The sequence below is a fragment of the Heteronotia binoei genome, chromosome 11 (assembly GCF_032191835.1).
Source record: "Heteronotia binoei isolate CCM8104 ecotype False Entrance Well chromosome 11, APGP_CSIRO_Hbin_v1, whole genome shotgun sequence".
Classification (NCBI taxonomy): domain Eukaryota; kingdom Metazoa; phylum Chordata; class Lepidosauria; order Squamata; family Gekkonidae; genus Heteronotia; species Heteronotia binoei.
Genome location: NC_083233.1, coordinates 61,912,734 through 61,924,975, shown reverse-complemented (window position 1 = coordinate 61,924,975; position 12,242 = coordinate 61,912,734). Strand labels below are relative to the sequence as shown.

General features: G+C 51.7%; 1 protein-coding gene across 6 annotated transcripts in view; it reads left to right on the top strand.

Moving 5' to 3' along the window:
• The window catches only part of CLTCL1 (clathrin heavy chain like 1), a 67,741-nt gene that overhangs the window by 25,889 nt on the left and 29,610 nt on the right, over positions 1–12,242 (top strand). For all 6 annotated transcript variants that reach the window (XM_060249954.1, XM_060249959.1, XM_060249955.1 and 3 more), the window contains exons 10-12: positions 4,668–4,790; positions 6,293–6,430; positions 7,407–7,571. In XM_060249954.1, coding sequence (XP_060105937.1) covers positions 4,668–4,790; positions 6,293–6,430; positions 7,407–7,571 — 426 coding nt within the window. The remainder of the gene's footprint in view (positions 1–4,667; positions 4,791–6,292; positions 6,431–7,406; positions 7,572–12,242) is intronic.

The following is a 12,242-nucleotide window of genomic DNA, read 5'->3' as shown; positions in this document are numbered from 1 at the left end:
GGACAGTTCCCTTGTGTGCAAAAAATGGGTAGCATATCACCCTGAGCTTCAAGACTAGGGTGGCCAGACCGTCCCGGTCTCCCGGGACATTCCCGGATCTGGCCACCCAATCCCGGATCCCGGGCTGCCTATACCGGGACCATTAAAGGTCCCGGTTTAGGCAGCCCAGGAGCCGGTGGGCCGCGGGCGCGGGCGGGGAAGGCGGGGAGTGAGGGAGGGAGCGTCCCTGCGCCTGCGCAGGGCCCCTGCGCACGCGCAGGGACGCTCCCTCCCTCCCCGCCTTCCCCGCCCGCGCGCGGGGCCGGCAGCGGTGGGGGAGGCCTCTCCGCGGCCTCCGCTGGTCGCTGGGGGCCTTCCAGAGTGTCTGGAAGGCCCCCAGCGACCAGCGGAGGCCGCGGAGCACCCGGCGCTGGTCCGGGAAGGCCTTCCAGAGCCTCTGGAAGGCCTTCCCGGGCCAGCGCCGGCCAGCGAAGGCCTCCCCGCGGCCTCCGCTGGTCGCTGGGGGCCTTCCAGAGTGTCTGGAAGGCCCCCAGCGACCAGCGGAGGCCGCGGGGAGGCCGCGGAGCACCCGGCGCTGGTCCGGGAAGGCCTTCCAGAGCCTCTGGAAGGCCTTCCCGGGCCAGCGCCGGCCAGCGAAGGCCTCCCCGCGGCCTCCGCTGGTCGCTGGGGGCCTTCCAGAGTGTCTGGAAGGCCCCCAGCGACCAGCGGAGGCCGCGGGGAGGCCGCGGAGCACCCGGCGCTGGTCCGGGAAGGCCTTCCAGAGCCTCTGGAAGGCCTTCCCGGGCCAGAGCCGGCCAGCGAAGGCCTCCCCGCGGCCTCCGCTGGTCGCTGGGGGCCTTCCAGAGTGTCTGGAAGGCCCCCAGCGACCAGCGGAGGCCGCGGGGAGGCCGCGGAGCACCCGGCGCTGGTCCGGGAAGGCCTTCCAGAGCCTCTGGAAGGCCTTCCCGGGCCAGCGCCGGCCAGCGAAGGCCTCCCCGCGGCCTCCGCTGGTCGCTGGGGGCCTTCCAGAGTGTCTGGAAGGCCCCCAGCGACCAGCGGAGGCCGCGGAGCACCCGGCGCTGGTCCGGGAAGGCCTTCCAGAGCCTCTGGAAGGCCTTCCCGGACCAGCCCGGCCAGCGAAGGCCTCCCCGCGGCCTCCGCTGGTCGCTGGGGGCCTTCCAGAGTGTCTGGAAGGCCCCCAGCGACCAGCGGAGGCCGCGGGGAGGCCGCGGAGCACCCGGCGCTGGTCCGGGAAGGCCTTCCAGAGGCTCTGGAAGGCCTTCCCGGGCCAGCGCCGGCCAGCAAAGGCCTCCCCGCGGCCTCCGCTGGTCGCTGGGGGCCTTCCAGAGTGTCTGGAAGGCCCCCAGCGACCAGCGGAGGCCGCGGAGCACCCGGCGCTGGTCCGGGAAGGCCTTCCAGAGGCTCTGGAAGGCCTTCCCGGACGAGCGCCGGCCAGCGAAGGCCTCCCCGCGGCCTCCGCTGGTCGCTGGGGGCCTTCCAGAGTGTCTGGAAGGCCCCCAGCGACCAGCGGAGGCCGCGGGGAGGCCGCGGAGCACCCGGCGCTGGTCCGGGAAGGCCTTCCAGAGCCTCTGGAAGGCCTTCCCGGGCCAGCGCCGGCCAAGGAAGGCCTCTCCGACGCCTCCCTGGCCTCGCCGCCGCCCCCGCCGCTGGACTCGCCGCCGCCGCCCGACCCGCCGCCGCCCGACCCGCCGCCGCCGCCCGACTCGCCGCCGACCGCCACCGCAGGTAAGGGGGCCGAAAGCGGGGGGGGGGGGGCGGCCTTCCTTTCTTCCCTCCCTCTTCCCTTCCTTTCTTCCTCCCTTCCTTCCCTCCCTTCCTTCCCTCCCTCCCTTCCCTTCCTTCCTTCCCTCCCTCCCTCCTCCCTTCCTTCCTTTCTTTCTTCCTTCCTTTCCTTCCTTCCTTCCTTCCTTCCTTCCTTCCTTCCTTCCTTCCTTCCTTCCTTCCTTCCTTCCTCCCTTCCCTTCCCTTCCCTCCTCCCTTCCCTCCTCCCTTCCCTTCCCTTCCCTCCTCCCTTCCCTCCTCCCTTCCTTCCCTCCCTCCTCCCCTCCCTCCTCCCTCCCTTCCTTTCTTTCTTCCTTCCCTTCCTTCCTTCCTTCCTTCCTTCCTTCCTTCCTTCCTTCCTTCCTTCCTTCCTTCCTTCCTTCCTTCCTTCCTTCCTTCCTTCCTTCCTTCCTTCCTTCCTTCCTTCCTTCCTTCCTCCCTTCCTTCCTCCCTTCCTTCCTCCCTTCCCTTTCCTTCCTTCCTCCCTTCCCTTCCCTTCCCTTCCCTTCCCTTCCCTCCTCCCTTCCCTCCTCCCTTCCTTCCCTCCTTATGTTCTTATGTGGCGCAGAGTGTTGGACTGGAGGGGCCACTGGCCTGATGCAACAGGGCTTCTCTTATGTGACACAGAGTGTTGGACTGGATGGGCCACTGGCCTGATCCAACAGGGCTTCTGTTATGTTCTTATGTGACGCAGAGTGTTGGACTGGATGGGCCACTGGCCTGATCCAACAGGGCTTCTGTTATGTTCTTATGTGACGCAGAGTGTTGGACTGGATGGGCCACTGGCCTGATCCAACAGGGCTTCTGTTATGTTCTTATGTGACGCAGAGTGTTGGACTGGATGGGCCACTGGCCTGATCCAACAGGGCTTCTCTTATGTTCTTATGTGACGCAGAGTGTTGGACTGGATGGGCCACTGGCCTGATCCAACAGGGCTTCTCTTATGTTCTTATGTGACGCAGAGTGTTGGACTGGATGGGCCACTGGCCTGATCCAACAGGGCTTCTGTTATGTTCTTATGTGACAATACTGACTTTGGTGGACCCAAGCACTGATTCAGTGTAAGGGAGCTTTGTGTTTGTGACTGGAGTGGACAATACTGACTTTGGTGGACCCAAGCACTGATTCAGTGTAAGGGAGCTTTGTGTTTGTGTCTTCTGGTGCAATTTTGTTCTCAGATCCTGTATTTACTTCATCAGTATATGGGATAAGGCACTTTCTCAACTGTGCTGCATAATGCAGCCTATTTATTTTGTCCTGTTGGCTCTGTTGGCTCTATCTGCGCCACCTTCATCACTTTCGGGGTGTGGATCCCCCAGTGGGGTGGGCTCCCGACTCCCTCTGCCGGCTGTTTCTGATAGCCCTGCGCCCCCTCTTTCATTTGATATGTGTCCCGTGCGGGTGCCACCCTCCTGCCGGGAGATGCCGCAAAATGAGCCCCCTTGAGGCTTATGGCGGCAGGGCTCGGGGGAAGCAAGCTAGACTGCTGTTCTTTTGAGGGGTTATAGAGTGTTTCGAGCCCCTCCCTGTGGCATCGGTCCCATCGTTGTGGGACCCAGGGGGCCGGCGCAGCGGCCCGCTGAAGCAGCCTGTCAGTCACTTCCGCATCTCGACCTGTGTTATTAGTGACAGGCTGCTTCGGCAGGCTGCTGCGCCGGCCCCCTGGGTCCCACGACGATGGGACCGATGCCACAGGGAGGGGCTCGAAACACTCTATAACCCCTCAAAAGAACAGCAGTCTAGCTTGCTTCCCCCGAGCCCTGCCGCCATAAGCCTCAAGGGGGCTCATTTTGCGGCATCTCCCGGCAGGAGGGTGGCACCCGCACGGGACACATATCAAATGAAAGAGGGGGCGCAGGGCTATCAGAAACAGCCGGCGGAGGGAGTCGGGAGCCCACCCCACTGGGGGATCCACACCCCGAAAGTGATGAAGGTGGCGCAGATAGAGCCAACAGAGCCAACAGGACAAAATAAATAGGCTGCATTATGCAGCACAGTTGAGAAAGTGCCTTATCCCATATACTGATGAAGTATATACAGGATTTGAGAACAAAATTGTTTCCGGCGGTGATATTTGGGGGATTTTTGGGGACGTCACAGGAAGTGCTGTGAAGTCACTTCCTGTTTCCGGCAGTGGCATTTGGGGGAAATGATGCCATTTGGGGGAAATGATGTCACAGGAAGTGACGTCACTTCCTGCTTCCGGCAGGTGGCGCGGGGGAAATGATGTCACAGGAAGTGATGTCACTTCCCGTTTCCGGCAGGTGGCGCGGGGGAAATGATGTCACAGGAAGTGATGTCACTTCCTGTTTCCGGCGGTGGTATGACGTCGCCGGAAGTGACGTCGCCGGAAGTGACGTCACTTCCTGTTTCCGGCGGCGCGCGCGCGCTCCTGCCTTCCCCCCCCCCCAGGTGTCCCTGGCTGGCCTTCAGACATTATGGCCACCCTATTCAAGACATTTCATGCTGTTGAATGAAACTCCCCTGAAATTCCAGGATATTTGATGCATTTTCAACCCTCAAGACACATAAATATGGTCTCTACACATGCCACGTGTGTCTTCCCTACTTGTTTTAACCTTTAATCATTCATCCCTTCTCTTATTCCGTCTTCATGTGCAAATATCTAGAACATACAGGATTTGTGTTATGTCACAGAACCCTTGAGTCAGGTACAGTACTGGTCCATTTGATCTTGGTTGCAAGAATCTCTCATTTTGAAATATGCTTAGTTTGCCCTTTTTGTACAAAGTAACAGTGGAGTCAAATGCAGGGGCACTCAAGTTTAATCTTCATTAGTTTGAAAACCAGAGTAACTTTGCATAGGTTTTGTACTGTGATAACACAGGCAAATGTTACAGAGGGTAATGTGTATATTGCTGGGTTTTCTTTTGTTTTCTTGGTAGGTTGGCTATACACCAGATTGGATTTTCCTGTTGAGAAGTGTAATGAGGGTCAGCCCAGATCAGGGCCTTCAGTTTGCCCAGATGTTGGTACAGGATGAAGAGCCACTGGCCAACATTAACCAGGTAAAGAAATAGACTGGCTTTAGCCTGTTCTAATGTATCATTTCTAGAGGATAAGCTTGAATTTCCCTAAAACCCTAATACAGTTAAATGGTGACTTTTTAAAGTGTAGGGGTTTAGTGTCTGTTGTTGATCTCTTAATCCAGATTATTTGGATGGCTTTGTACTACACTAGCTCTTCCGGTCTCTGCTAACATCATTGTGTATTTGACCTTTCTCTGTGGGAGGGTGGTATCCAGACTGAGAAGCAAATGAGCTTCATATGGGATATGCTCCTGAAAGATGGTGAAAAGAAACTTTTAAATCAATAAGAATGTGCAGCCAGTGCTCAAATTTACAGATAAGAGTTTGCAGTGCTGTTTCCAGGTCATCTTTGGAAGAATAGACATGCTTGAGCCAAAAAGCTACTGAACTGGATAAAGAAATTAGAATGTAAAAAAACAAACTGCAGGATTAACAACATAGTAACAATGTTGTTCTGTGCCTGCTTACTTAGAAATATTGTTGTACAGAGGCATTCAGTAATAATGCATAGGATTTCCTCATGTAATACTTCTTGGCTTGAATTTATAGCTTTAAGTGAGTTCAAATTTGTCAAGAAATTAATTTATTAATGTCTACTTTTGGGGGACAAAATTGACTTCAGACTTGCCAGTTCTAGTGTATGTGGCATTTGCCTAACTAGAGGTGTGCACAAAATACACATATTTTTCAGGTTTGTGTGTATTGAACCTGGAAAAATATTGGTAATTCCCGATATTCCTGAATCCCAATATCAGCATGGTACTGGAATTCAGGAAACATCTAGGATTGCAAAAAATTTTCAGCTCCATTATACCCTGTGGGGGAGCATGTGGTCACCATAGGCTATAATGGAAAATTGATCTGGAGGTATCTGGGGCTCTGTATGGGCTGTTCTTTTGAGGCAAAACCCCCTCAAAAATAATAAAAAATATGCCTCAAAAATAAAAGTTTCAAAAAGATTGGACCAAGAGGTCAAATGGTTTCCAGTGGAGGGGGGAAAGGCATTTAAAGGGATGTGGTCCTTTTATTGCTCTCTACAAGCTGCCATGTGACTCCACGCTATAACAAGTGAATTTCCAAGGAATTCAAAGGAACCACAGACCATTTAAATGCCTGAAAGTTCACTACTAAGGCATTTAAATGGAATGAGAGCTCTTTAAATGCCCTGTAACTGCAGCTATCTGACAGCTCCACAAAAAAACTGAATATTTTTTTCAGGGCAGCCATTTTTGGATTGCTGAATCACCAGCCTCCTTGGTGATCAACTGAGAATATACCTGATAAATACTGAAAATGTATTTATCAGGTATTTTTCCAGCTTGACTTATACCGAGTGCACACTCCTATGCCTAACAATTTAGGATTTTCACATTTGGTTTGCTAATACCTGCGTTGTTTGAAGATGGACAATGATAACTACAGCATACAGAAAACCATGAATAGCTTTGTTGCACGTCTAACCAGCCATTCCTGTTTTTTAGATTGTAGATGTATTCATGGAGAATAGCTTAATTCAGCAGTGTACCTCCTTCTTGTTGGATGCTCTGAAAAATAACCGTCCTGCTGAAGGGCACCTTCAGACCCGTCTGCTTGAGATGAACCTTATTCATGCTCCACAGGTAACTTTCCTCCCTCCCTGGGCTGCCTTTTTTATGTTCCAAGAAGGAGGCTGTTTTTCCAAGTACAAACAGCTGCAAATTCTTAAAAACAATGCATCAAGTACTCAAGTTGGCAGACGGAAATGCCAACTATATAAATCTGTTTAAAAACATGACAATATGGTGCATGTCTTTTTACAGGAAGATGCCAAATCTCCTTTACCAAATAAACATACCTCAAGTTCCTTGGCACTAGAATACAAACACTATCTTTTCACCTGAAAATGCCTGAAACTTTGGGTTGTTCATTGGAGTAGTGGCGGTGCATAATACTTAAAGCTCTTTCATACAGAGAGCATTCCCTCTCACCTGTTGTACAGTCTGTCAGCAGTTATTTCTATTCTGGGTCCTTCCAGCTTTCCCTGCAACAGAATTGCTAGTTCTTTTGGCTTTTCCTGTAACAGCACTGTGCTCTGGCTTAGAACAGATGTGGGCATATGCTTAGGATGATTCAAATCTAGAAGTAGAATGAATTGAGCATATTCTTCAAGGACTTGGAACAAGGCATGATGTGATATTAAAAAGAAAAAGTCAGAGTGCATTTCTAGTGCTTTGTTAAGGTGTGGAACAATAGCATCTCCAAAAGTACATTTGAAATGGCATATTTGGGCCCTGTATGTTTTCATTTGGGGTATGGCTCTTCACCTGCACACTACAGGGCCCTGGACCCTAGCCAGTCTGGAGATGGGGTAGAGAGGTCCTTTTTAACCTTGGCTGCAGACAGACCTCTTGAGTTACACCCAGCAAGAGGAGTCTTTTTCTTCTGCTGTTTCTCACCTCACCCCTCACATGTTGAAGTGGTATATTTTGGTGACTTAGAAAAATCTGTTGTGATGCTTCCATATAGAGTTTCATCATTATGTTTTAAGAGAACTAAAAAATTTCCTTGCACATGTATCTTTACATAATTCCTTGACCACTTTGTAACTTCTTTTAGGTTGCGGATGCCATTCTGGGAAATCAGATGTTTACACACTACGATCGTGCCCACATTGCTCAGCTTTGTGAGAAGGCAGGCTTGTTACAGAGGGCCCTGGAACACTACACTGATCTTTACGACATAAAACGTGCTGTTGTTCACACCCATCTATTGAACCCAGAGGTATGGTGGATGTGTGCACTCAGCCGCAACTCAACTGTCTAGCCTTAGTGCAGCAGGGGCCATCTTCCTTGGTGTGGGTTGCTGCTTCCTCAACTTCATAAGCTTCATACTCTGTCATCCTGTTCCAGTCTCCAGACTCTCAGTGAGCTTGTTAGCAAATCGCTTTTGTTTCTGCAGTGGACATCTGGTCTGAAGGGTGTCAAACTCAGTTTTATTGAATATCCTGCTTCCTACCCAAAGCCTGCTGATTCAGTGGCAACACCCTGTTTTGCTGAAATTGAAGATTTTGTTATTGTTGCAGCCTTCATGTTTCTGTTTATAGCATGAATTCTTGCATGCTTCCCTAACCCCCTTTTGCCCAGTGCAGCAGCTTGCAGAACGTGACCCCCAGAATCCCTCACCCATCTTCCAGGGATAGTATTCAACTTGGACAGTGACAGTAGACCAATACATTTATTCAGAGTTATTCTTTGGTTTCAGAGCTATGCTGAGGCTTCTTGTAGCCGCAATATGAGCAAGGTTTCTGAACTAATCCTGGTACCAGGCATTTCTCCTCGTGGAACTCATTTTAAACGTTATGTGAACTTTTCTCCTTGTTGCCATCTCCCTATGAAAACTCCCTTAGAAGTATTATTGTTACTTCTGACTGGCCTTTACTTACCAGCTAAACTCCTTTGTTTGCTATTGCTTACTGGTTTAAAATTACAGGGGTTGTTGAACCAATTTTGGCCTGTGGTTGGCTCCAAGCCATAGCTGCTGAAATCCCCTGCAGAAGACTGAGATGTGGCAAAATTCTGCTCTCAATTCCGCTCTGTTGTTATTGCAACTTGAGACTCAAGCAGTTAGCCTTGAGAGCCCTAGAAGTGCCTCTGCTCTCCCCATCATCCTTTGCTTCATAAAGTCACTTTGTTCTGAAGATATTCCTAATTTGTACAGAGTTGGCTGGGTATTCTGTAAACTGTCAAGGCTTAAAAGTCCTACATTTGACCCCCGTGTCTGTTTTATTTGCAGTGATGTAGCTGTTCAGGCCTGTGAGTCTAGTTCAAGATTTTTAAAATTCAACCTAGACACATGGCACAGTTGTCCTTGACACATTATTAAGTCCCTAAATGATCAAATAACAAGCAGATCTTCTTCGTGGTCTCTGTGCAGTCCCACACATGGGTTTTCCCGTCAGGACGAACCCTACCTCGGAGATTTTAAAAGCTAGCCTAGGCGTTATTTTTGGCGCGCACTCCCTTCCGTCCTGGGGAGCAGGCATCCACTGCGCATGCCTGGAACGGGAGGGAGGCGCCCCACCCAGCCAGTTTCTTTCCAACCGTCGCCCGGGATAGTCTTACCTCGTTGCGCTCCTCTTTTACCTCAGATCCTAGCCTTCGCTTCTTCGTCGTTTCCTCTCTTTTATTCCATTTTCCTCTTTATATTCTTATACTCTTCATTACTCTTCAAAAAAAAAAAAAAAAAAGAAAAAAAAATATCTTTCCTGCTTTTACCTCAGACCTCCCTTCCCCTACCCCCCCTCCCCCCCCGGGCGTATGGAAGGAAGGGATAGTAGAATAACCTTTAAAAGGTGTTCGCGTTGTAGGGCAAAAATCCCTACATCGGACGGACATTCACTTTGTTTATTTTGCCCGGGAGAAGCCCATAAAGTAGACGCCTGTGCGCATTGCCTTCAATTCGGCAAACAGGCGCGGAAAAACAGGGCCGCTAGACTGAGAAGTCATCTTATGGAGTCTGTGCTTCACCCTGAAATGTCGCAATCCTCTACTACAAGTAAGTCGCCTCCCCTTCTGTCTCCCCAAGGGGACGGCGCAAGGTCGGCAGCTTCAGTGGCCACTGTTCCCAGCAAGCATAAGCCCGGCGATGCCGCGAAAACCGGCGACGGCGCGAAGACGTCACAACAAACGGTCGCGCCTATTAAATTGAAAACTGGGAAGCACACCAAGAAACACAAGCACTCCGAGCCGAAGGGCCCGAAGGATTCGAGAAAACCTACCGACCCGAAGGAACCGAAAAAATCTACCGACCCGAAGGACTCGAAAAAACCTACCGCTCCGAACAAACCTTCGGAACAACACGAGTCTGACATACGTTGTGACCCGTCCACACCCGGATCCGATACCCAGGAAGCGGCCACTCCGCTTACGGACTCACCGCATCAGCAGACGGAGGAAGTTATCCCGGTTCCGTCCCGATCCCCTTCTTTGCAAGGATCCATACCAGACCCTTCGCTGGAGAAGATCCGAGACCCGCTGCAGTGGACTCAACAACACATCAACCCCAGATCGTTCCGCGATATGTCAAATCCCATCCAATATAGACACGATGCTCATCGCTACTTTGATACTCATCGATTCCCAGCCAGATCTCCGAGCATCGAGAGACATCGGTACCATCATACACGTTTCCCGGAGAGATCCCCTAGCAGGGGGAGGGACCGCTATCGCTACAACCCGAGATCTCGGTCTCCATCCATGTCCCCGAGAAGACGCTACTACACCTCGAGGTCTCCATCAATGGATTCCCATCAATGCTGCGGTTACCACCACTCTCGGTACCGTGCAGATCACCACAGGAACCAATCCAAGGAAGCAACTCCCGTCCAACGGAGTAAGCAGCCAACGAAACAGCCATCTCCGACTCCTTCCACTTCGACCTCTAAACCTAAGAACACGAGTCCAACCAGACCGGACCCGCAAGCACCCGAACCTGACAACTCTGATGTCGAATCCGACGCGTCATCGGACTCGATGCAATCGATGTCCTCTCCTGGATCCCCAGCTTCAGATATTGCAAAGCCTGCAGATTTGTCACCATCCGACGGAGCCAAAACATATCTGGACTTGGTTGCAAACATGGCTTCTGCTCTTAATGTAAAGCTGACATCGGACGCGCCCAAGGTCACGGATGTAGTTCACGATTTGGTCCATTCGGACCTACCTGCCGGTTCCTTTCTGCCAATGCTTCCGGTGCATCTAGATGCCATTAAAGAAGCCTGGGACAAGCCGGCATCTATTCCTCCCACGTCAAAGCGCATCGAATCCCTATACAAGATCCAAGCTACGGAGTCGAAGTTTCTTTTCAGTCACCCGGCTCCGAACTCGATGATAGTCCACTCTTCCTCCAAATCGAAGCAGACTCGTCATCCTGTACCCCCGGAGAAGGAGGGCAGGAAATTGGACACACTGGGAAGGAAGATGTATTCCATCTCCACAGCAAACGCCAAAATCAACAATTATTTGGCATATTTTGCTGCTTACTCCCACAATCTGTCCTCCCAACTGGGCACGCTTGTCTCGGCTCTACCAGAACCTGCTCAAAAACAGGCATGCACATTATTACAGGAGCTCAATAGAGTCTCCAAACAACAGATAAATACCATTCGTCACTCCGTGGGATGCACCTCCAAGGCGATGGCTGCCTCCATTGCCTTGAGAAGGCACGCCTGGCTTCGCTCCTCTTCCCTACAACCCGACATTAAATTCAAAATCGAAGATCTCCCTTTCGACGGCCAAGGCCTTTTTAATGCCACGACAGACGACATACTCACCACAGTCGACGACAGCCGCAAACGGGCAAAAAGACTTGGTGTGACCCAACAGCAACAGCAGGGCTACAAAGCCAGACCATGGAAGCCAATGCCATTCAAACGCTCCAGGTCCCCTCGACAATCGGAATACTGGAAGCGTAAGGCTCCACCATCTAAGCAACCTTTTAACCAGCGGCAGCAAAGACCACAACAACCTAAAAAGACTGCAACTGCATCCAAGCAGTCTCTTTGACTCTCCACCTCTGCCACCTCACAACACTTCCAGACTCCTACCGTTCTACGAGAACTGGAAGTTAATTACCACAGACAAATGGGTCCTGAATATCATTTTAAGAGGTTATTCAATAGAGTTTCATTCTCCCCCTGCAAGACACCACTTTGTTGCAACCCCTCCATCCCCTCCCCTCCAAGAAGAGATCATCACTCTTATGGCCAAGGCGGCCATAGAACCTGTCCCAGATCAGTACCATCGGACAGGCTTCTACTCCCGGTACTTTCTAGTCCCCAAGAGGGATGGAGGTCAGCGCCCGATTTTGGACCTCAGGGCTCTCAACAAGTTCATCCACCACAGAAAATTCAGGATGGTCACCCTCCAATCCATCTTGCCCCTAATCCCTCAAAATGCTTGGATGGCGCTGGTAGACTTACAGGATGCCTATTTTCACCTAACAATCCATCAAGGCCACAGAAAGTTCCTGAGATTTGCCGTGGGAAACAGACATTATCAGTTTCGAGCGCTTCCGTTCGGACTCTCCACAGCACCCAGGACTTTTACAAAGTGTATGGCGGTGGTCGCTGCATACCTCAGACAGCGCGGAATTGCAACTTACCCATACATAGACGATTGGCTCCTTGTGGGGCCTTCAAGGCCACAACTGGAAAAAGACATTGCTATAACCCTTGCACTCTTAGCAGACCTGGGTCTCCAAGTCAACCAGCAAAAATCGAATTTAATCCCCTCACAGGACATTCAATTCATAGGGGCTCGCCTCTGCACCACGGACCACAGGGCGTACCTCCCAACAGACAGAATAGCCTCTATTCACACACTAGCCACAGAAATCATGCAACAGCCAAAACAGACAGCTTTCACCATTCAACGCATGTTAGGACTCATGGCA